At 47.8% G+C, this 22,630-nt stretch overlaps 1 protein-coding gene and 1 non-coding gene across 5 annotated transcripts; both read right to left on the reverse strand.

The window, feature by feature from the left end:
- Positions 1 to 1,107: 1,107 nt before the first annotated feature.
- On the reverse strand, positions 1,108 to 18,324 carry LOC135821026 (mucin-2-like). Of its 4 annotated transcripts, XM_065334079.1 has the most exons (7): positions 18,247 to 18,269; positions 14,794 to 14,831; positions 13,871 to 13,915; positions 11,176 to 11,242; positions 8,918 to 10,766; positions 8,368 to 8,422; positions 1,108 to 2,042 (listed from the first exon to the last, which is right to left on the reverse strand). In XM_065334079.1, the coding sequence occupies exons 4-7, from the start codon at positions 11,205 to 11,207 to the stop codon at positions 1,972 to 1,974; spliced, it is 2,007 nt and encodes a 668-aa protein (XP_065190151.1). In that variant the 5' UTR covers positions 11,208 to 11,242; positions 13,871 to 13,915; positions 14,794 to 14,831; positions 18,247 to 18,269; the 3' UTR covers positions 1,108 to 1,971. The 4 variants fall into 4 exon arrangements, with proteins under 4 accessions (XP_065190151.1, XP_065190152.1, XP_065190150.1 ...); XM_065334080.1 differs by lacking the exon at positions 11,176 to 11,242 and having other exon boundaries at positions 18,247 to 18,324; XM_065334078.1 differs by lacking the exons at positions 13,871 to 13,915; positions 14,794 to 14,831; positions 18,247 to 18,269 and having other exon boundaries at positions 11,176 to 13,851.
- On the reverse strand, positions 13,998 to 14,217 carry LOC135821949 (small nucleolar RNA U3). The gene has a single exon (XR_010554439.1). It is a non-coding gene; the product is annotated as a small nucleolar RNA U3 (small nucleolar RNA).
- Positions 18,325 to 22,630: the final 4,306 nt, after the last annotated feature.

A 22,630-nucleotide genomic window follows, 5' to 3' on the forward strand; every position in this document is an offset into this window, starting at 1 on the left:
ATAGTGGCATTGTATATGTAGCGATATACACAGCAAGCGGGTGGATTGTGAGCCATGGGTGTGCGTACTGTCTGCACTGAAAGACATGACATTTCCACAAAACGTATTGTGCATTGTGCAGTACAATGTCATTTGCATGCACACGTCTACAATACTACATTGTGCAGTGCAATGTCATTTGCATGCACACGTCTACACACATGATCCGATGTGGATGCAATATCGCTTGTCACTGAGTGATGCCTCGAGTGATAAAAACCATTGAAAACGAAAGGGTACGCTATTATCCTATAGCTGATACAGACTGTACATGTACATGCATGTCCACACAAGGCTTGTTGGTTGCAGGCTTTTCGGACTGTAATCGTGATCACACCATTTGTTCAATCAGGACCCCCCCCCCACACACACACACATGCATACGGGCACACGTGTAGTGTACTTGCTCACTGTCAGACACTGGTCAAGTGGGTCTCTCGTTGGGAGAGGGGACTGTGACAAAGATGCAGATCGAAGAAATCTTGAAAAATGACCCGGCTATTGAACCGCACGTGCAACGGCTGGCAACCGCCGGATCAGATCCCCAGCCTATATGTGTGGACCAGGGTCAGATCCCCAGCCTATATGTGTGGACCCGGGTCAGATCTCCAGCCTATATGTACATATGTGTGGACCAGGGAGTTACACAACTCCCTTTATTGTAGTGTGGACTGGAAGAAATATGACCCCATGCACTTACGGGCTCACCGCACCGCAAAAAATATGGGTGTAGAAAAGATTGACAGCATGCACCAGGGTATCGGAGGGGCATTGGGCACACTACGGTCACTATGGTATCGACTGTACATGTACCAATCTTAGCCTCGGATATCATGTGAATCAATAACATGCACTGATCTGGGCTCTAAATTTCGAATTTTTTTCCAGCGGAGCTACCAAGCACCCCCTCCCCCCCCCCCCCCCACGAGTAAAGTACCAACGAGTCAATTGTACAATAATGTACTTCAGATGGTTGACTGACCCTAAAATACCTTCCGACCAGGGTGTAGTAAAATACTAGTACCTCAAAGTATTTTACTACTCCCTGCTTCTGACGCCACTGAAGAGCACATAACAGGCCAGTAGCTTAGTACAACAGTCAAGTCCTACCAAGAATACATCTTGGTCCTACATGTCTGAAGTCAAGATATGTAGGTACTACATGCACTTGCGAAATACATTGCGCAGCATGTACACTGAGGATACCATTGCACCAGTTTGCAAGCACCAGTGATTGGAAAACGATAATCAGCCAACAGATAAGCCTACGGAGGAAGCCACTAAAATATCTACAGGGAGTATTTCAAGGGGAAAGGAGATGCTTCGAAAATATGACATAGTGAAATGGTGAGAGTACGGTACGACAAGGCTAGCTCGAAAAATAATTATGAGTAAGTTTGAAATAAATTTTCGATGTCTCGTCAGGACTTGAATTCACAGTTTCTATGCAGGGGAATGATCAATGGTAGCCCGGTCCCACTGTCACGGGATACCATTCACAGCACTTGGGCATCTTCCCAGGTAACAACGATATCATTTCAACAGACTAATGTGCATGTGTGTGTGTGTGTGTGTGTGTGTGTGTGCTGATGCTGAGGCCTAAGATTGATCAAATTGGAGACTATGAATTCAGCTGATCCAGCAGCCGTGGAAAAGAAAGCAGGCAGGAACCAAGTTGGTGCTTCCATGCCACTGAGACTGTCGTCAGATTTAAAAATAGAAGTGGAGCGAAGAAGCAACTCTTTTTTCCGGCTCAGACTCTACACTTGTAACTGTAATCACAGCAAGTGTATCAGTACTGGCTGTATGTGTGGATGGAGTTGACGACAGAACATGCAGTGAACCCTGAACTAACCATACGAGAGGATCATGATCAAGCTGGCACAGCTATGCGCCCCGGCGGGGGCTCAGGTGGATGCCAGATCTGGGTGATCAATACTCGTCCGTTTCGGATGACGTGGACGGTGCTCCGGGATGGTGCTTCAGTACCTCTGCCATTAGGCCTGTCCAGACAAACGGTGTACGCACACGTACACACACACACACCCACACACACACACACCCACCAACATTCATGCACACCCACACCCACACACGTAGACACAGGTACATACAGATTAGATCGGTTGCACAGCCCAATCGTGATGGTTGGCTAATGACTCAGTAATGAGTGCTTTAAGCCGCAGTCAAACACATCTTTTTGGCGGCACCGCCAAAGCGGAACTTACGCCTCCGCTGTTCCTGAGGCAACAGTGGAGGCATAAGTTCTGCTTCGGTGGAAAGTTTGAATTTCTCAACGGCAAAAACTGGGAGCGGAACCTCCGCTTCTGCATATCCTCTTTTGCAGAACCTGTATGGTGAAGGCTTTCGTCAAAGTGCTGTGTGCCGATACTGTTGTTGTTAGGGTGCTGTTTGGTATTGTTGTTACGTGTAGACTGGCTCTCTTCTGCTAGTACCATGAAGTGGACTCCAGAACTGGAAGAATTATTGCTGTCCCTGTATTTTGAAGTGAAAACCCGTTTTGATAAAAGATGAAGAAGGATGTTGAAAGGTTCAAGTGGATTGCGCAGAAATTGAAAGAAGAACAGGACGCTGGCGTGAGCTGTAAACAAGTAAAGGATAAAGATGTAGGTTAACATCTGTGGAGGCTCTGGTGAAGAAATCTTCCCGTGGCATGCATAGAGTTCTCACGATGTGCAAGACGATTGATTTGCACTTTTTTGCAGGTGTCACAATACCATGGACGAACATAGAATAGAATTTATTACTGTTCAAGTACATGCAAAGCTTTGAGTTGCAGTTGGATCGCCTTGCCTTCGCTATTGGATGCCTCCTTCCTGCCACCCCTCCTTGTGGCGTGAGTCGCCTTGGTGGCAAAAGACTTGCCTCACAGAAGCAGAAGACACGATACAGTGTGCAAGGCTACAGATCAGAGATCCTAGCCGTTTTTTCCATTCATGTACATGAACATCGACGGAGATGTTACCAAGAGCATCCAACGTGCATTTGAAGATGCACAGAATGTTGACATACCCGATTTCATCAGAATGATCAATTTGATCAACGGTTGCACATGCCTACATCTGTCGGAAACGCTTGCAGCGTGACAGCGAGCCATTTCAAGTTGCTGCACTGCAGTTTGGCTCCTCACCGCCAGTGGAATTTTCAAGGTGTGCTTTGCCTTCTGTTCCGATATCGACTGGAACAAGTGTGCTCACTGGCTTCACGGTTGGTATCATGAATGGATCGCGGGCACTCCTGCAGTTTGGGAAGCTGGTTGCATCTTCCCCGTTGGAAGTGGTGCTTCAAGCCCTTATGGACTGGCTTCCCACATCGTGTATTTTATTTGCTCACAATTGCTTTGCTTTTGACGCTCGTGTCCTCAGCAATGCTATGGAATCCTGCTGCATTGCCATGGACTCAAAGGCGGTGGGCTTTGACGATACGCTGCTAGGCCTCCGCGGAATGTGCCGGCATAATTTCGGGAATTATCGGTGTGATTTTTAAAACGGGAATTATCGGTGTGATTTTTAAAACGGGAATTATTGGCAATTTTTGTGGAATAATCGGTAAAATTTGAGCAATGCCCCCCTTTTTTCAATTTTTTTCCATTTATAACACCCTGATTTGTACCAAAAAGCTCATGATCCTGAAGTTGATCGCCCGGTATTTCAAAAAAGAAAGAAAAAAAACCTTCCAGCCGAGTTTCACGCGAACCGTGATTTTTTTGCCGGTACAAGTGGCAAAAAACCCATACGCGGTACGGTATCTGAAAACAAGGGAAGAAAAAAAGAATTATTTTGAGAATTATTGGTGGAATTACGGGAATAATCGGTCGAAATTTTGAGCAATGCTCAAAAGAATTATCGGTAAAAATACGAGCATATTCCGCGGAGGCCTATACGCTGCCACTGCTGAGGGCTGCAAGACCAGGAGAAGCTTCGTACAGCCTATCTTGTCTGTACCAATCCTCAGGCGCGTGCTCGGCGAGGGGCACGGCCCGGGGGGGGGGGGGGGGGGGGGGCACGTGCACCCCCAAAAATTTTCAATCTGGGTTTTGAAAAAAAAAATACTGCACCTCGGATGTGACACGTACACTTAGGCCCCGGTCACACCAAAACAAGCCACTTTGGGCTTGTTATCGCTGGCGCTCAGCTGGCTTTGCGTGATCCCTGTGACGCGGTCACACCAGACCTTGAGTGCAAAGCTTGAATGGCTTGTTTTTCTTACCCGCCAAATTTTGAATATCTCGAAACACACCAATGTTTGCAAGAAACTGGAGAGCAGAACATTCGCGATCTAAAACTGTACTTGTTCTAGTGTTCAGTTTTGATGAAGCAGCAAAGGAAGCCCGGATTCTGAATTGCGAAGTCGTGCTCTTTTTATTTGTTCGGTGTGCATGGACGCGATGGTTCAGGTGGTGTTTCCTGATGTCGAGCTTTCTGCCCCGCCGGTTGCCGTTATTGAACTCGGTTGCAATCCACTCTCTTCTTCGTACCCGGCTTTCTTCATGAATTCGGTCGTGAGTGTGGTGCCTTGTCTTGGCCTCAAACCACAGCTCCAACAATCTACGCAGCAGTCTAGAGGCACAGCGGCAGAAATCCATGGTCGTCGGACAAAATCCAAATCAAACTGAATACAGTGTAGTTGGGGTAGACAGACTCATGGTCAAAACCAAAGGCACAGGGATAGCACGGTTCCACGGACACAAGAAAGAACATCAATCATCATGTCAACTAGCTACATATGGTGTGCTCCGGATCGCGGAGCGCCGTCCAAGCGCACTCAAATAATTAATTATTTTTTGTTTCGGCTTTCAGCCGCTTGTACAAGCTGTGGCTGAAACAAGCCGGAAAAAACCGGCTGAGAGTCATGCCACGGCTGAAAGTCGCTTGTATTATACATGTAGGACATTTTTCAGCCATTTCCATGGTAATAGTGACGTAAACAAGCGCTTGTTTCGGCTGAACGGCTGAATCGAGCTCGGTGTGACCGCGGCATGCAAACGGCCTTCTACGTACACGTGCAGCGCGCACACTAACACTAACTGTGCACAGCAAACATAGTCATTACCTTGCGACAGTCGGATTCTTTCCCGGTTTCGATTTCTTGCTTTCAGGTCTGGATTCTTTGATTTCTTTCCTGAAGTATGGGTATCTGACTATGACTGAGCTGCTCTTTTCATAATGTCAAATCGACCGCCGTCATTGAAGCGCAAAGCTTCCACGCTGCCGCAGCTAACTCTAAGTGAAGCGTTCGGTCGTCAGTCTGCAACTGTTGCTGCGGGAGCTGTTGCTGCAGCGAAAAAATCTGATAATAGTTCCTCGAGTGGCGATGAGGGTTCTTCAAGAGGTGAAGAGTCAGACGAAGTGGTAGTAGTTGAAGAGGTCGCAGGAGAAGTAGCCCAGGCTGCCGGGTCTACCGCGGTGGATAAACCCGACGAGGTTGATGTAGTCGCTTCAGGCGGCACTCCAAACGACATTGGAGAAGGCTACAACCTTGCATCACAAAAGTGGACCTGTTTGCCGTGTCCTCTGATGAGAAGCGTCGCTTGGTCGACCACCACTTTGTGTCAGGACCGAAACACGACTTTCCTGTCCACACAGGAAATGATGGCAGAAACCGTCGTTTTCGTCACCAGTGGCTAGAGGACAACACGTGGCTGGTCTATTCACCCAAATGCGACGGGGGTTTCTGTCTTCCGTGCCTCCTATTTCCCAGTGGTGCGGATCAGGGACAGCTCACAGCAAGCCCTATGTCCAACTTCAAAAAGGCCACCACTTTGCTGGACAAACACGGCTCACAGCCAACCCACAAAGACGCCGCGATGTACCTGACCACAATCCGGAAGATAGCAATGTACGTGGACAAGGATTGTGTGTCTGTGGCCAATATGAACACGAAGGCTTGCTCGCAAAATTTGGAGGAGGTCAGAGCGTGCGGGGTCGGGCCATCAGGGCTAACGACGGCGTGCGATGCCCTGTTGGCCGCCCACAGGGGCCATCAGGGCTAACGACGGCGTGCGATGCCCTGTTGGCCGCCCACAGGGGCCATCAGGGCTAACGACGGCGTGCGATGCCCTGTTGGCCGCCCACAGGGGCCATCAGGGCTAACGACGGCGTGCGATGCCCTGTTGGCCGCCCACAGTTTCCCTAAAAGTACCACGGCTGACGACGAACCCTAGCTAAAAAACATAAAAAAATCAAAAAAAGACATTCAAGCTGTCCGTCTCGTCTACCTGAAGCTGAAGAAAACCCAGAGTTTGCTGCGCATGGAGGACGAGGCAGACAAGGACGCTGACGTCTCCTCCATCTCAGCCTTTCTCAAGAACCCCGAGGTAACGGAGGACATCGAGCGCCTGATGTCTGAACCTCCGACACCAGACGCACACCGACACCTTGTCCACTACCTCGCGGTGGCATTGGCGTTGGCCAATGGGCAGAGGCCGAGTGCAGTCATCAACATGACCCATGATGAATACGAGAAAGGAGTGAAAAAATGGGTGACGACGGCAAACTGGTGGTGTGGGTGAGAAATCACAAGACCGGGGCTACCCACCTTGCGTTTGTGTGCGCAGACGGGATCCAGTTGCGTGCCATGATGCACTACAGTCATCAGTATCGGAGACTGATGGCCGCCAGCAGCGACGCCTTTCTTCTCCTCCCGAGCGGTGGACAGATTGAGTCCAAGGACCATAGCAAAATGGTGACCTGGATCGGAAAGAAGTACGGACTCAAGATGTCCACTGCAACGGAGGGGAGGAAGCTCATAGAGTCAAAGGTCCACGTCAGCAGCGCCTTCTCTGAAGCTGATGCGAAGCGAGTCAGCAAGGCTTTGTGTCACTGCAGGCTCTGGCCTCACGTACGATCACCTCGTCCAGGCCTACCAAAGAAACCCCCAAATAGGCATACGGCTATTGTTTATCGACAAGGCGACCGGCAGCTCACGGGTCACCAGCAACCGCCGGATTATTGATTCTGTCATGCAGCATTTTGCAAAGAAGTAGTAACCTAATCTTCATTGGAGCCATTGTCTGCGGGCGTGTGTGCGCGTGTGGGTGGGTGTAAAAACGACACAATTGCGAGCGTGGCAAGCGACCAACAGCGAGGGGGCGTCTCAAGTTCAAGTTCTGCTGTGAGTGCGACGAGAGATATTGCAGACAGCAGGATCTGCAACGGTATGAGTTCGGATGTTCTGCCGCGAAGCTGTGATGCTACCCCTTTGTTCCCCTCCTCATGAGGGCAGCTTAGCCGTTTAACGGCAGCTATATTTCAAGGTCAAGGTGTGTGTGTGTGTGTGTGCGTGTGTGCGTGTGTGTGTGTGTGTGTGTGTGTATGTGTGTGTGTGTGTCTATGTGTATTGCAGGGTTGGGGTGGGCTAGTAGAGAAGGGTAGATGTATATGTACATGTACATGCAACAAAGCAAACTTATCAAAAAGGCATTCTGCACTGGCAAAATTGAGCATTGAAGCAAATGGGTTTTTTTTAAATTTTCTCATTGGCATGTACAAGTTTAGTACATTCAATAACCAAAAAACGAGGAAGATAGTAAATCAGATTCTTGATGAAATACCGGTACCCATCCGCTATACATCACAAATCCTGTACAAATTTGACAATTTAGTGAAAATTGTCTGTCATCGCCTATATCTCAAAAGTTAGCATTGAGACCCCGGTTTTTTATTTATTTCGCCATTTGCATACACTACCTAATAATAGCTAAGAGCAAACGCCCACCAAATTTTCAGAGCAATCGTTGCACGAGCCACCTTTTAACCCTTTGGCGTCCATGGTTCGATTTCGAACCATGGACATTTTGTATGCATGTTTAAAGCGCGCTCGGGAAAAGCACGGCAATCTTCAGGTGTCTTCCAGAGTCCTTGTCAGGTAGGACCGAAGAGCTAGGAGAGGCTCAAAATTAAATATTTTCTTGGAAAGCCTGACTGAGCATTTCTGCAAAAAGTGATACTGGTGTACATGTACAGTAAGAGTTGAATCTCTAACGGAGCACAACGTCCAGCGTTTTAACGAGAAGGAATCCATCATTAACTCCAGAAACGTTACACGTCTGTTATTCCTGCTCCCCTCTGTATTAGAAATAGAAGACAGGTGTGTGATGGCAGGGTCGGTTTTTTTTGTGCCAGCTAAGTGGAAGTGTTTGCAAATCGTTAAACTTTTAGGCTCGTCACACTTTCAACTCTTACAGTACATGAGATCCTCAAAGTTTCTAGGGAGCCCTACGCAAATACAACCTAAGCTATATTATGTAAGGGTGAGAATGAGGGGAACAACCCGAACCCCAATGTCACACTCCAAGATTACACTTACGGTCTCCCATGCTCTTGTAGCTTTCTTGCTCGCCGAGCAATAGAACCGTCATATCCTGCAACGCAAACCGGCATATGAACATGCACACACATGCACCCCCACACACCCACACACACATCAGCTGGCACACATGCTGCAGCACCACATCTGCCGATCGTCTCCGAAGTGGAAAAAATCATTCTATTATGACATTCCACTGGGTAATAGTACACGTGTTGGTGATAGAAAACAATGATGCAGTACACATGTACAGTAAAGCCTGTGACTACCGACCACCCCTTGGGGCCAGAAAAAGCGGTCTTTAGTGGCAGGTGGTCCTTAGTTAGAGGTTTGCACAGCACAATCATATATGAATGTGAGACCGTCCGTGACTGGCGACCACCTGTCCTAGAAGACCACTGAAACCAGGACCAAGGCATGCTATTTCCAGTCAAATGACCCTGGATAAGGAGACCACCTGGTTACAAAGACCACATGTTGAAGGTCCCTTGAGCGGTCGTCTTAGACAGCTGTTTCACTGTAGTGCGTGGCATGATACTCATGATCTTACCGAAGGCTGTGTGCGTCGTCCTGTATCCGATAACTGGCCACTACCATCGGTGGCGACGTCACTACGAGAAGAACTGAGACTGCTAATGGACAGACGGTCCGAGCTAGGCGTCATGACCAGCGACTGCTGCTGCTGATGATGATGATGATGATGAGATGGCGAGCCGGTTGATAACGTTCCTTGCGACTGCAGCAGCGGTGTGATGAGGCTCGAGGACGCGGACGAGGACGCAAACGTGACGTGTCGCGACGGAGTGCTGTCGACCTGCGCTGATGGTGAGTGGTAGTGGAGCAATGGTGACACACCGACCACCATTGAGCTTAGGTCGGTGTGTGACGACGACAACGCAGCGGCAGTGCCTAAAACGCCGCCGCTACTGGAGTGGCCGTGCACACGGCTGGAGGAGGTTGACGGTGCGCTGCGATTGGCAAACGCCGCCGCACTACTAGCGCCGAGCGACGACGCTTGGCTAAACACTGCACTGTCGACCAAAACAGAACCCGCGCTCGTACCGACATGACCGTCTCCCGATCTGGCTGAGCTGGTTGCCGCACCACCTCTAGATGAAACCGAAGTGGAGGGGATCACCGCTGATGACGTGGAGGTGGTGGACAATGATGCAGTTGAAGCGCTAGCGATCGACTGAGAGGCAGTGCCGACATTGCTGGAGTGCTGGTTAGGGGACGGTTGAGATGGTGCCGAGCTTCCACTACTCGTAGGCACCACCGCCGCTGACACAACCATACCACCATCACCACCACTGTGTACACTGGGTGAGCCTGTACTAGAAGCTGTGGACACCGCCACCGCTTCTCGGCCTGTACTGGCGGTGATGGGCGAGAGAGAGAACGAGGGCGCTAAACGACCGGCACCGTGTCCGGCCAGAACAGCAGACTGCTCAGTTGCCATGGTCACTGACGATGCGGAGCCGAGCGTCAAGGCCGGTGCGCTGGATGCAACGGGTCCAGCTCGGTGGCCAGTCGACGATGCCACGTTGAAACTGTGCGCATGAGTGGACGTGTGCAGCGGGGATTCAGTGACGGGGACATGCGTCGACTGGCTGGCAACATGCTGTCTGTCCACCGCTGCTGCTGTCGTGCGAAGTGGCATATCCAAGGAGCTAAGAGCCAGTGGCGATATGGCGTGATCATGCATCGGCTGAGAGCCAGACTGCCGATTGCGCTGCTGTTGCTGCTGCTGCCGTGAGTTTGTGAGTATATCTGAACCAGGCGATCTAAAGGAAGCTGATGGCCGTGGCGATGGTATTGTAGGCAGCAACTGAGTTCTGCCTACACCAACTCCATCCGTTGTATGTGTGACGGCGGAGGAGCTCCCAGCTGTACTCACAGGCAACGGCGGTACGGCGGCTTGCGGCTGGGGATGAACAGAGGATACTGCTGTCACCGCTTGGAAGTCAGAAAGTTCTGTTACTGTCTCACCAGTTGCAATCATCTCTCCTAGCTGTGGCTGACTCAGTGAACTGGTGCCCGCTGTTGACACTGACGATGTCTTCTGCAAATCCGTGGAGCGGATATCACCGCCATCAGCCTGAGAGCGAGGCGGTGAATGCAGTGGCGACAGGACATCAGAGCTAGAGTCTCGGCGCAGCTCAGTGGATTGGTGCCTGGATTGCAACAGCCCTTGCGAAGATGATCCGTGGTATTGATGCGGACTGCTAGCGCTGTGGTGAGTGTGAAGTCTTGGCGAGTCATCATGTGTCCCTTGGTCTTGTTGCTGCTGCTGTTTCTTTGCACGCGGTGAACGACGGGGCTTCGCCGCATTGTCTTCCTGCTCAGTGTCGGTGGTGGTTGGAGCAGATGCAGACTGCATTTGCTGAATAGTCCACTCCCTGCATGCACGGGTATGGAGAAACAAGACACGAGACACCAAGAAATTTAGTCACAAACAAGCATAGATCAGGAAAACCCTCCGGAAATGACGCTCAGTACACTGTACGGAGGTAACACTAAGTCCATCTAAAAGCTCATCCACTCCGATTTATCTGCACTTCAGCTACCATGGTTACCCTCAGGCTTTCATACAGGGTTCGAAAGTGATGATGGCATAGCCAGGCTGGAGCCATAGCAGCACAGACTTATAGATCCACTTACGCCCAGGTTTTGTATGGATGCATACACGCTTGGCAGGTTTCTTTCACAGTAGGGGATCACATCCACGGGCACTGACACACGTAAAGTACACAAGGCTTACAAATACACGTGACAAAACCTGCCTATTTATTGTTACATCACTCTCACCATTGGTTGCCTGATATTCCAACTGCTATCATAGCCAGAGTGGATGGGTGGACACCATAAACATACGCTGCAGCAAAGTACAGTTGCAAAACATTCACCAGGGGCAAAGCTGACAACTCAGCATACCTGCCGCTCATTTTGTCGGGTTTTGCTCGGGTGCCCTGGTCAGACCAGCGTGTTCACAGACTCGTGAGCATGCTCTGCTATGCAATGATAAAGCATAAGGCCAAAAGAAAACAAAATGTCGGTGTCAGGGACCAGCCCGGGTTTCAGGTGTAATGTAGAATTAGGTGACCAGCATTTCCTTCACATAACTTAGAGTGCATAGTCTTTATAGGTGTAATCCAAATTTAGGTGCCTGGTTTTTTCTACCGAAATTAAGTTACACCGAAAATAATGTGTCATACAGTAGCTCAAACTGGCTACTGACCTGTCAACGATGCTTTAACTACAACTTCAAACAAGGTACTGCCAGTCTACTTCGAAGTACAAATTTTCGGCCCATTCAAATTTCGGCTTCCCAGGGCTAAACCCCAGTTCGGCCTGTACTGCTGCCGCCTGTATACACTGTCGCACTGAACCTTGCAAAACAAAATTTCAGCTGCAGCAAATTTTTCGGCCAAACATGACTAGGCCGAAAATAGCTGAAAACGAGAGAGCTTGGAAGCTCAGGGCCCTACGCTATGCTTTTTTGCCTTGATGACCTAGACAAAAAAAGCATAGGGATGTTATAAATTCTTTAAAAAATCCTTTTTTTAAAACCTGGGATTCGAACCCGCACTATCGCGCGCCCTGCATGCATCCCCGATACACTTCGCATACATACTAATTCTTCCAAGTTGTTTTACATTGTGATCTTGCATTTTATAGCCCTATTTGAATATGCATTGTGGCCAGCCGTCTTTGATGGCACGGTATGGTAGGGGATAGGTACGGGCAAGAGTCCATAACCCCCCAGAGTGTGCAACTCCAGGTTGGGGTCTGGCGCAACGAAATCCAAACATTGCGTCATCCGGTCCCCGGGCAAGCATGGGCGGATGGGGCCATGTGCATATCTGGTACATCCGGCGGGGGTTCCAAGTTGAAGCAAGCCACGGAAGTGTCACGTAAAACGTTTGCTCCACGGGCTATGCAGTGTCAGCAGAACGGCTTTGATTTCACAGTCACAGAATTTTTTTATTTGAAGAGAGTTTCTCTGCTCGTTGTCTGAAAAGCTTGTATTGGGAGAGTTCGTGACTCCGGGATAGCAAGAATAGGCATGGATATAGATTAACAAGATTTGATGGAAATAGCTCTTGGCACACGGCATGAAGACCCGATCGATTTCGAAGTAGATGTGCTTCAACCTGCTCCTCAGTCCCATTTTGGTACAATTTCCAACACTCGACAATCGAGAGAAAAAAATGAGGAGCCCAGATCGAGCAAAAACTGACGAATATCGTCCACAGAGACACTGCACTCCGGCGACAATGGGGAGCGCTTTGCTTTAGGTTCAACAGTGGCCATTGTTCTTCTCTTATCGGAGAGACACTCAAAAGAGAAAACTGTTCGACAACTCTAAAATAATTCTTTGTGTACTTGAGCCTTTCAGTTTCAGGCGTGTTACGTGGCCGTGGATTCGTAAAGAAAGACCCCAAATTGGGCAAACGGGCGAAGTAGGTCCGGGCCAAACTTCCCATTTCGTCATAGCTACTCACTACATGACGTATGAAGTTTGGATTTCGTTGCGGCACTGATTTGTGCTGAGAAGGATCACGAGTTGCACACTCTGGGGGGTTATGGACTCTTGGTACGGGACAGGTACGATCGAGGGTAATACGACACCGTCTAGCTGCCCGCAATATTCAAATAGGGCTTTCAAACGCAAGATAATAACGTGAAGCAACTTGGAAGAATGGGTATAAATGCGAAGTGTATGGGGGAATGCATGCAGGGCGATAGTGCGGGTTCGAATCCCAGGATATGCCTGAAAAAAAAATAGGAGAATTGAAAAATTTATAACATCCTATGCTTTTTTGCCGTCAGATACGGATAGCGCCAGGCGTGACACAAACACACAAACAAATACCAAATTAAAGCTGTGTGGACCCTGGCTAGCGCCAGACGTTACTGAAGTAACGTCTTCTGCATAGCTACGGGAATAAATATGCAGTGAATGTTTGTTGACTTACAGTATGTGAGAGTACACTGCGACTGTACACGCAGCACGTAATACTAGGGAGGTTTCGCCCTACGTAGTAATACACATGAAAATAATGTAGGAACTGCACGTGATCCTCATACGTAAAATTCCGCGCAGTTGGGTTTTCGCTCTACGTGATTTTCGTGACGACTGCTAAGCCTGCCTTGTTGCGTTGGAGAAGTGTCAGCTGCACATTCACACGCTCGCCAGAATCATGGCAGAATGTACAACCGGACCTTCGAGCAATGTTCGAAAGGCGTTTCAGAATCAGTCAGCTCCCTAAGGACAGCTACACCATCAACCACGCTGAAATGGAACATGGAATTCTGTGGGCCGCTTGACTTCTCAACGGAGTTCAATGTCCACAACAGGAGTGTCATCAGTAGTAGGCCTTTCCTTCCAGTCTTGTCATCTCACTTACTAAGTATTAGAATTGAACAATTACATCCATCTATTATTATTTGTAGTCCTTTGGGAGAGTATGGGGGAATGTGTGAACATACATGTACATACCCTAGTATGAAACTCCACATAACGATCACATTGCAGGAACACCATCTGCAAAGGATGAATGAAGTCAAGAACACAAAAACACCTGAATGTGAATGAACTTACTTTCTTTTTTAGATTATAAAAAAAAGCCACTCATAAAGCAGCCTCCCCCTCCACACCGACCAGAAGGCCAGTGAAGAACGGTCATCAATCACCAACACTCTTGCATCCAAGGACGCTGAGGTGTTGGCGTGCTTCCCGCTCAAGGGAGGATGCTACATGTCATCCTCGTGGCTTATGCGGTTGTCTTTGTTGGAGAACAAAGACGGGATACGTACTATAGAAATGATCCTAGTGAGTACGATCTTGATTGTAGCCCATCGAAGGCATTGGCTTTATGCCATTCTTCGTTCAGTGGCAATATTCCCAAAAGTCGAAAAGACACGGTAGAGCAAGGAGAAAAAAACTGCATTGCTAAGTAAAGGCGCAACAACCTACAAATTGCAACCATTGACTACTGTACCCAAACCTAGCACAAACACACAAAGTTGGCTGCCGCTCCGTTGCCATGGTGTTACTATGGCACGTTACCATGGTGTTGCCATAGCAACGGCAATGAGACCATGCCAAATCTGAGTTAAAAGGATCTGATTTTAATTTACCTCCATAATGATTCATGACACACAAGATTATTTTCAAATTTAGTGGGGATCCGAGCTCTAGCCAGCACTTTGCCACCTGTTGTCATGCATAACACCATGGCAACAGGCAAGATATCCTGTAGCAAGGAGCCATGGGTGCGTGTGTGATCCCGGTAGCCTAATCGGTAGCCACTGCCCCGGAAAGACAGGGTTGCAGGGCTCGAAATTCGCTCGAGGATCCTTCTTTTGAAAGACATAACTGTTACCATGGCAACAGGAAAGACACATCTTGCTTTATCTTACCTTGCTGTAGTCTTCGGAGAGAATTTCAAACTGCACCACTGGAATAAATCGATACACAGTACAGGCAAAGTGGAAGTTATAAAGAGAGGGACATCAGTACATGTAGCGTAAAGTACCGTTAATCCGCCCGCCCCCCCCCCCCCCCCCCCGCCCCCCCCCCCCCCCCCCCGCCCCCCCCCCTATCTAATTTCCGCCCCCGGTCGAATTTCTGCCTGTGAAGCGACTTCGGCGTATGCAATAAAGTACGGTGTTAAACCGACGCATGCACTGCTGTACACAATACGTGCCAGTGCAGGACGACAATGTGCACAATCCAGCACACCAAGTCTGACCTACCACATTGTTGTATTGCGCACTGCACTTGACAGCCATGATCTAATCCCCCCCCCCCCTGCTGGGAAGCAACATCGCGTGGGGGGGGGGAGGAGGAAGGGTCAGCGGATGAACGGTACTTTACTGTATACTCAAGAGTACATACCTAACAGAGTGCAACTCCTATCTTGAACTGCAATGGGCTAGCTCGCGGTGGAGTTGTTTCATATACATGTACATGTACAACTGTAATAATTATAATATTATCATAGAGGGTTTTCGAATGAGTTACACCGTCCGCGAGATGGGGATTTCCCCTAATGCCGCAGGACTGATTTGCGTCTGAGTGGCAAGTCGTCCTTGTCTAGTCTTCAAAATCAACTTCATGTAGTTTTAGTTAGGTACTGCAAAAAGCATAGTCGCTAATAATAACGATTTCCTAAAATTGACCGGTTTACGACTTTACATGTATGAAAGGTACTGAATCTACCAATGATTCTCACTCTTCTCAATGCTCACTAAGTACCAACAGCATAATCGAGTTCTGTATAACGTTTAGTGTGAAACGAGCGTATCTATAACAAACGAGCGATCACTTCCACTAACGAGCAAGCTATCGAGCGAGCTAACGAGTTTCATTGATGTGGCAAATAATGAAATATGATTTTTTGAATATTTTTTTTTCTAAGTTCGATTTTTTCAGCTGGTTCAAATTATCACCGCCGGCATTTGGGGTTGCTGCTGCTTCACTTCGGACTGCTGTTTGGTGTCGAGGTGTTTTTTCAGCGCCGTCGTCGAGTAGTCTTTGTAAGAATAGACCGTTTAGCAAAGATTGCAAGTAGCCCTGGTCTTCACTGCATCGCGGGAGAAAACTTCCAAACGACTGAGCGTAACTATTTTACTTTCATTCGAATGGAGAGGTGACCGAAGCATATCCTGCGACAGGTCAGCAGATGCGGAACAAGACATCAGTAGAGTCCACCAAAGCTGCAACGACAACTGAAACAACTCAAGTGTCGTGCAGGCATACAGTCACTGTAACTGCGAGTGATTTTCACTTTGCGCGGGACTGGACTCTCGATCGACCAGGGAGTCGTAAAATATTTTACGACTCCCCGGTCGACATGTACTGCCATGTGTACGGAGTACGGTGTACGGTGTTCGTTAGTGCAAACGAGCTGGCCGCACAAACGAGCCGAGTTTCTGGCGAGCGAGCTAACGAGTATCCGGTGAGATCGTTTCAACACTAATAACGTTTTCTATTTTAAGTTTTTAACGACAGATTTCTCCTTATGTTTTCTCCTTGTTCACTCATTAGATTTAGCACTTCGCTATAACTATATAAGGCTTGTTCGGAGCAGGCCGCCGTGCTCCCCTTAGCAGCTTGTTCGTACTGTACGAGTAGTTAGTATCATTGGTGATGCCGAAGAGTCCTTGCACTGTTGGTTTTACCAACCGCTCCAAGAAGAACAGTCAGATAACGTGTTACAGATTTCCGGGAAAAAATATACCGTAACGTCTTGTATAAAAGCCCCACTTGAATAGAAGCCGCAATTTTGGGCCCATCAAATCACACATAAGCCTGGTTTTAGTGTTGACATACATAGAAATACCTGTCTTGTATAGAAGCCTGTCTCATATAGAAGCCTGCAAAATTTCACCCAGAAAGTCATAGAAGCGGCGGCTTTTATACAAGACTTTACGGTATGCAGAGAGAAGACAGTTGTGAGTGCAGTGCGTAGAGAGGGCTGGAATCACAGCAACAGTTTACGGCTGTGCTCTTCCCACTTCGTAGGTGGGAAGAAAAGCGATGGCAAGCTTTCACCAGCCTACATTCCGACGGTATTTTCTTTCGTGAAATCTCCCGTAAACGCTTCTAAGCACTCGCAGATGCCATTGCAGCTGTTTACGCATCAGGGTCCCTCAACTCAAACACTCAACATGGTCTCTTTGCTGCATACGTCACTAAAATGTGTTCGCCAAAATTTTCGGGCATGGCCCCATCATCACGGTGAAAACAGGAAATCTCCTATAAAGCAGAAATTGGAACCAGACATGTACCGTAATTGCCAAATTATAAGTCGCACCAACACTTTCAGGTTTGAGCCGTATTGTTTTGATAGATTCACTTCAGTAGTAAGTCATGCTCAATTGTAAGTCGCACCCCCTTTCTTACTATTGATGTTGTGGGTAAAACGGTGCGACTTATTTTCGGGGAAAATACGGTATGCATAGGAGAGGCGTGCGAAACGGAAGGTCAACATGGACACTCGTTCTCTGCAATAGCTGCAGCACCACTCGTCATCATCAGCACTAACTGTCAATGGAACAGAGAAAGGAACTCGATAATTCTTGGACAAAGAAATTGAAAGTACATGCCGACAAGCTCCTGTCTGCGGCACGGCACGCTGCAGGTTTTTTTTGCCCCTCGGCAAACTTCAGTGTCGCGATCGCGTGCGTCACTTTGGTACAGGGCCTCTAAGACGCCAACAAAAAGTAATCGAAACCCCCTATTGGGTATTGAGTCATGTTGTGGCAGAGGTATGAACAAGCATGTACTGTAAGTCTACAAATGTTCAGCCCATTCAAATGTTCGGCCGCCCAGGGGTAAAAACGCATTTCGGCCGCCCAGGGGTAAAAACGCATTTCGGCCGCATTACATTTTCAGCCTGTACTGCTGACTGTATACGCTGTAACACTGAACGCAACACATTTCTTGGCCAGGCCGAAAATAGCCGAAAATAAATATGTGCCGAATATTTGTTGACTTGCAGTATGCCTTTCGCGAGAGCCATGAACATACGAGTAACGTTACAGTGGCAGTTCACCAGGTTCAGGACGAGTGGATCTACCGCCCGCCTTTCTACTTCGACTACTGTATTACTAACTACTTTTACAAGTTCTCTACACTTTTGATCTATGGCTACGCATGATGCATCAGTGAGCCGGATGGCCGCAAAAGATCAGTGTCGTAAAAATACTGCCGTGGGCTGAGTGATCATCGAATTGTACACTATTGGCCATGTACTCTTGGCATACAGTGGAGGATAGAATCCAGTGCAAAGAGATTCAGAGCGAGGTGCATTGTGCTGATTGCGAGCGCACTCGGTTGGAGAAGTCCAAAGCGAGATCGACACTCACCCTCTGAAGACATACAGCGCTCAAACTTCTGCGACAGTTCCTTCACGTCATAGCAGCGCACACGTGGCTTGTAGACACCTACAAGCAGCCACAGCATACAATGGCAAGCAAGAAAGTCCCGATGAGAAACAGCATACTTACACAGTGAATCCAATCTAAGACACTCATTCATCTGGAAACCTCCCATTGTGCATAATTTGTGGACATTGCTCTCAGAGCATGGGTAGTGGGGCTGGTCTGATCCCACTTTGAAAGACGCATCATAAACCTACGCATGGGGATAGAGTACGGTTGACCCGTCCCCTCTCTAACCGCTGCCCTTGTCAATTTTCTATCTGTGAAGCAACCTCGGCACTATCCCTCTTATGTTCAGGCTGCCTGTTTTGGAGCCATCAGTTGCCTGATAAACAGTGATAATCGTGACTTAATGTGAAACTCAGAGTCGCAACACAGCTCTCTTTCTCTCTTTCTCTCTTTCTCTCTCTCTCTCTCTCTCTCTCTCTCTCTCTCTCTCTCTCTCTCTCTCTCTCTCTCTCTCTCTCTCTCTCTCTCTCTCTCTCTCTCTCTCTCTCTCTCTCTCTCTCTCTCTCTCTCTCTCTCTCTCTCTCTCAGTCTGTCTGTCTGGTGTGGAAAGCTCTGCCCTATATGGGTATTGTGCACTCTTCCAGCAGTAGAGCACGCTACTTGATTAAAAATCCCTATGATTTATCTATTAGGGCGTGTTCAGACTACCGATAAAAAGTGACGGAATGGGAAAGTCGCCAAGGTGATTTGATCACGTGACGTTACTGGCACGTTACCGGTGGAAAAGCTTTACTGCCGCAGCTGCTGCGGCAGTAAACTTTTTACCGGCAGTAAAAAAGTGCTCAGGCTGCATGCGCGCTGGGAAAAAAGGGAAAATCCCTTGTCAGTGCCGCGGTGAGAGCTGAAAACTTCACGGTAACGTTAGTTTGATATCGGTAGTGTGAATGTCCTTCGCGGTTTATCGGCATTCACGGTTTGACGGGATTCACTGTAGTCTGAACGCGCCCTAAGGGTGCACACTTCCCATTTCGGCGGACATGCGCCAACTACATGCATACAGTGTTACAGCACTTTGACCTGCACCATAACAGCCTGGATCTAATTCCTACCACAGCTACGAATCCAGCCAGGATGCAATACAGCACGATGATCAGCAGTATTGTACTTAACACTGGCTATACTACCAGCACTGCATCTCGCAAACAAAGCGTTTGATGTTCAATATCCCCAATCCACAAGAGTTCTCTTGACAGCTGGACGCACACCTGCCATCCATCCCGATTTAGCTGGGACCGTCCCGATATCGCAGGGTGGTACAGTGGGTATCGGTTATAGTGTGGTCGTATACAAGAATAATATTATATTATACTGCCTACAAGAATGAACACTCATTTTTCATAATCATAACACATATTTAGGTGTATATTTATTCTTACAAGCAGTATTATCGCATAGTAGAATATATCTGCCCTAAGAATGGATTTTGTGTAACAAAATATGCCAGATTAGTGCAAAGTGTATCGCCTGTAGTAATAACATCTGTGCTCTGTGCATACTCAATACAATAATATTCAACACAAAAAGAGAGTTGTGTGCAACTGAGCATTGGAGAATCACTTTTTCTGTCCAGTAGGACTCTTTCTTCCGACTTCTCTCGTATCTGCTGCTCCGCAGTCGCCTAGCACGACCGCGAGTCTGATCCGTTTGTATCATGTGTAGACCTACATGTCACACGTCACACGTCCATATGATATGTCACACGTGATTTATCGTGTGTAAGAAATATCGGCAATAAGAATCAAATGTCGTGTTTCAAACACCCACGCTATAACCGATACCTACTGTACTAGGCACCCCAAAGTGCATTTTTGTCGCATGCCTCAGCTAGATTTGTATACATTGTCACACCTAGGGATGTCATTGTCCCGATCTCAGGTTTGCAAAGGTTGGCGGGTATGCGGACGTCTACCGTAAAAGTGGGAAGTTCCGGTTGGTAAGCATTGTGCTCGCTCGGTGCCACAATGGACTATTTCCCCAGGCTACGGTGAAACTTCAGTGCAAGCACCCTGGATAGAACATGTTTTTCCAAGAATATGTGATACCAAGTAGTATCATTAATTCACACACTTTTTTCCTTTTCTTTAGGGTGACATTTTTTCCTTTTCTGGTTTTCTGGTTTTGCATTAAATTTGTATTGCATTTTCATCCATTGTGTTTCTTTTGCCCGTAAAAGAGGCTTCAGAATAGTGGTCATTAACTCTTTAAACAGTCTGAGCTGCATCCCAACTTCAATGGCAATCATGTAGCGTCGCAAACTGCCCATACATAGTATCCAAACGTGTTACAGTGTATTGTTTATTACTACAGCCATACCTGCTGTCAGGATGTATTGGCCATCAGGAGAGAGGCGTACTTTCGTTGACGCTGTAGGCATCTCAAACTCCTGAAGGAGTTGGATACGCTTCTGCAAGCCAGCATCATTTTTCACCATGGAACGTCGCTTCCTCTCCGAAATCCAGTCTGGCAGTGTTTTGCCTGAGCTAAGATTGTAAATCTTGACATCGTTGACGTCTACAACCTGCATTTTTGCAGCAGTTCACAACTACACTGGGATTTTGTCAGAAACACTTCACACCATGGTTCTGCTTGACCTTCAGCTGTAAGTTAACACTAACTGTAACACGTAGCTCTTCATCGCCATCAACATTATTTTCACACACAGCTATCAAATAATTCAAGCCGTTTCTTCTTTTCCACAAGCACTAAATATATAATTCGATTTTTCGTGCTGAAAGATATATCTACACACGTACACGTGCAAACATCATGCATGAACAATATAGTCAGCTGATTATTTTTTTGATCTTGAAATCAGCGTCACGGCGCCATTTTCCCCATGGAAACGCCTGTAGAGGAGGTGTAAAAATTTTACATCTGACATCATTCCATTATCATGATTATGGCCATGGCATATTTTTATAATCACAAAATCGAGTAAATAATAACAAGACTCTTAAGTTAAGGTGGCTCCTACCCCTCGGGTCCAAATTTTTTTTGTTTGAAACGTGGCTACAAACGATTGTACTTTGTTCCGTAGGATATCTAGTGTACGGAGACAACATTTTATCAAGTTCTACCGGCCGGTTTCACTCGGGGGAGGGGCCAAACATAGCATACTCACAATTGCCAATTTTGGCCAAAAAACACCGGAAAACCACTTTTTTGGCCGTAGCACATGATTTTCTCTGCTTGCTCGTGTAACATACTGTGGAGGTGAGCTGACCATTGCTGAAACTGCACGTTCTGGCCTTGCATCCACTGTCAGAATCACATGCTGCAATGAAGAGCCAGTGTTCAGCAGGCACCAGCCTGCCAGTGGTGGAGAAGTCAGGACAGTTTTATGAGTGCAATCGCCGCAGTGTTCTGGCATTGCGCACGCTGGGCCATGTTGGCTGGCAAATTTTTTGCGGCCTCATGAATTTGCCCCACCTGTTCAGCTATCTGCATTCCAGCGGCACCAGCGAGCATTGTGCAAGGCGGCAAAGTCAGTTGCGCAAATCAGCATGAACGAAGCAGCAGATGAACAAGACAATGGACAGGCCTAAGCATATAACTGCTGTCACCTATGATGGTACGTGAATGAAGCGCGGGTTTTCCTCCCTACACGGTGCGTTTACGGCAATTGACTGGCAAGTCGGGAAGGTCCTTGATGTGCATCTAGCTTCCAAGTACTGCCATGGCTTCAGCTTGTGGAAAGCTCGCCAGGCGCATAGTGAAGTCACAGCTGACGAGTATGAGAAGTGGAAGTCGGGCCATATCCCTCTCTGCAACCGCACCTGTCGTTTTTGCAGAACGCCAGCTCATGTTGGATAGTATTAGAGTGGCCAAGGCTGAGAAGAAGATGAAGCAGGAGGAAAAACAGCGAAGGAAACAAAGGAGGAGGTGCAGGAAGGAAATTGAGGAGCAGATTGTGGAAGCTGAGGGTGTCACATACGAGGCTGGTGGGTTTTAGTTGGAACAATGGTCTTAGAATCTATGAAAAGGACACCTAAATGTTTGTGCTTTTTGGCCTTTTTCTGCCTTCTTGGACATGATTGCGGCTAGTGTGTTTATTTTAGACCTATCAACCCATACATTTTTGGAATCAGTGACTTGTTGCGCAGGGATTGAACTACAATGGTGATCATAGGACCTTTTACATTGGATTTTGAGCTCCCACAGTGCCTTCTATTTTACGCGTTTTGCGGCTCGTCCTGTTTTGTCTCTGCATTTGGGGTAGTAATACCTGTCAGATAGAGTTCATTGTAGTTCATTCCCTGCATAGGCATATGGACTGCGTTTTGCTGCATTTTGGAACTGT

This window comes from Sycon ciliatum, chromosome 7, assembly GCF_964019385.1.
Source record: "Sycon ciliatum chromosome 7, ocSycCili1.1, whole genome shotgun sequence".
In the NCBI taxonomy this organism is placed as follows: domain Eukaryota; kingdom Metazoa; phylum Porifera; class Calcarea; order Leucosolenida; family Sycettidae; genus Sycon; species Sycon ciliatum.

Coding starts and splice junctions, on each gene's coding strand:
- LOC135821026 (XM_065334078.1), bottom strand. CDS start 11,312: ATGAGCGGCAGGTATGCTGAGTTGTCAGCTTTGCCCCTGGTGAATGTT. Junction 10,767..11,175: donor GGAATATCAGGCAACCAATG/GTGAGAGTGATG, acceptor CCGTGCATGCAG/GGAGTGGACTATTCAGCAAA. Junction 8,423..8,917: donor GACGACGCACACAGCCTTCG/GTAAGATCATGA, acceptor TTTGCGTTGCAG/GATATGACGGTTCTATTGCT.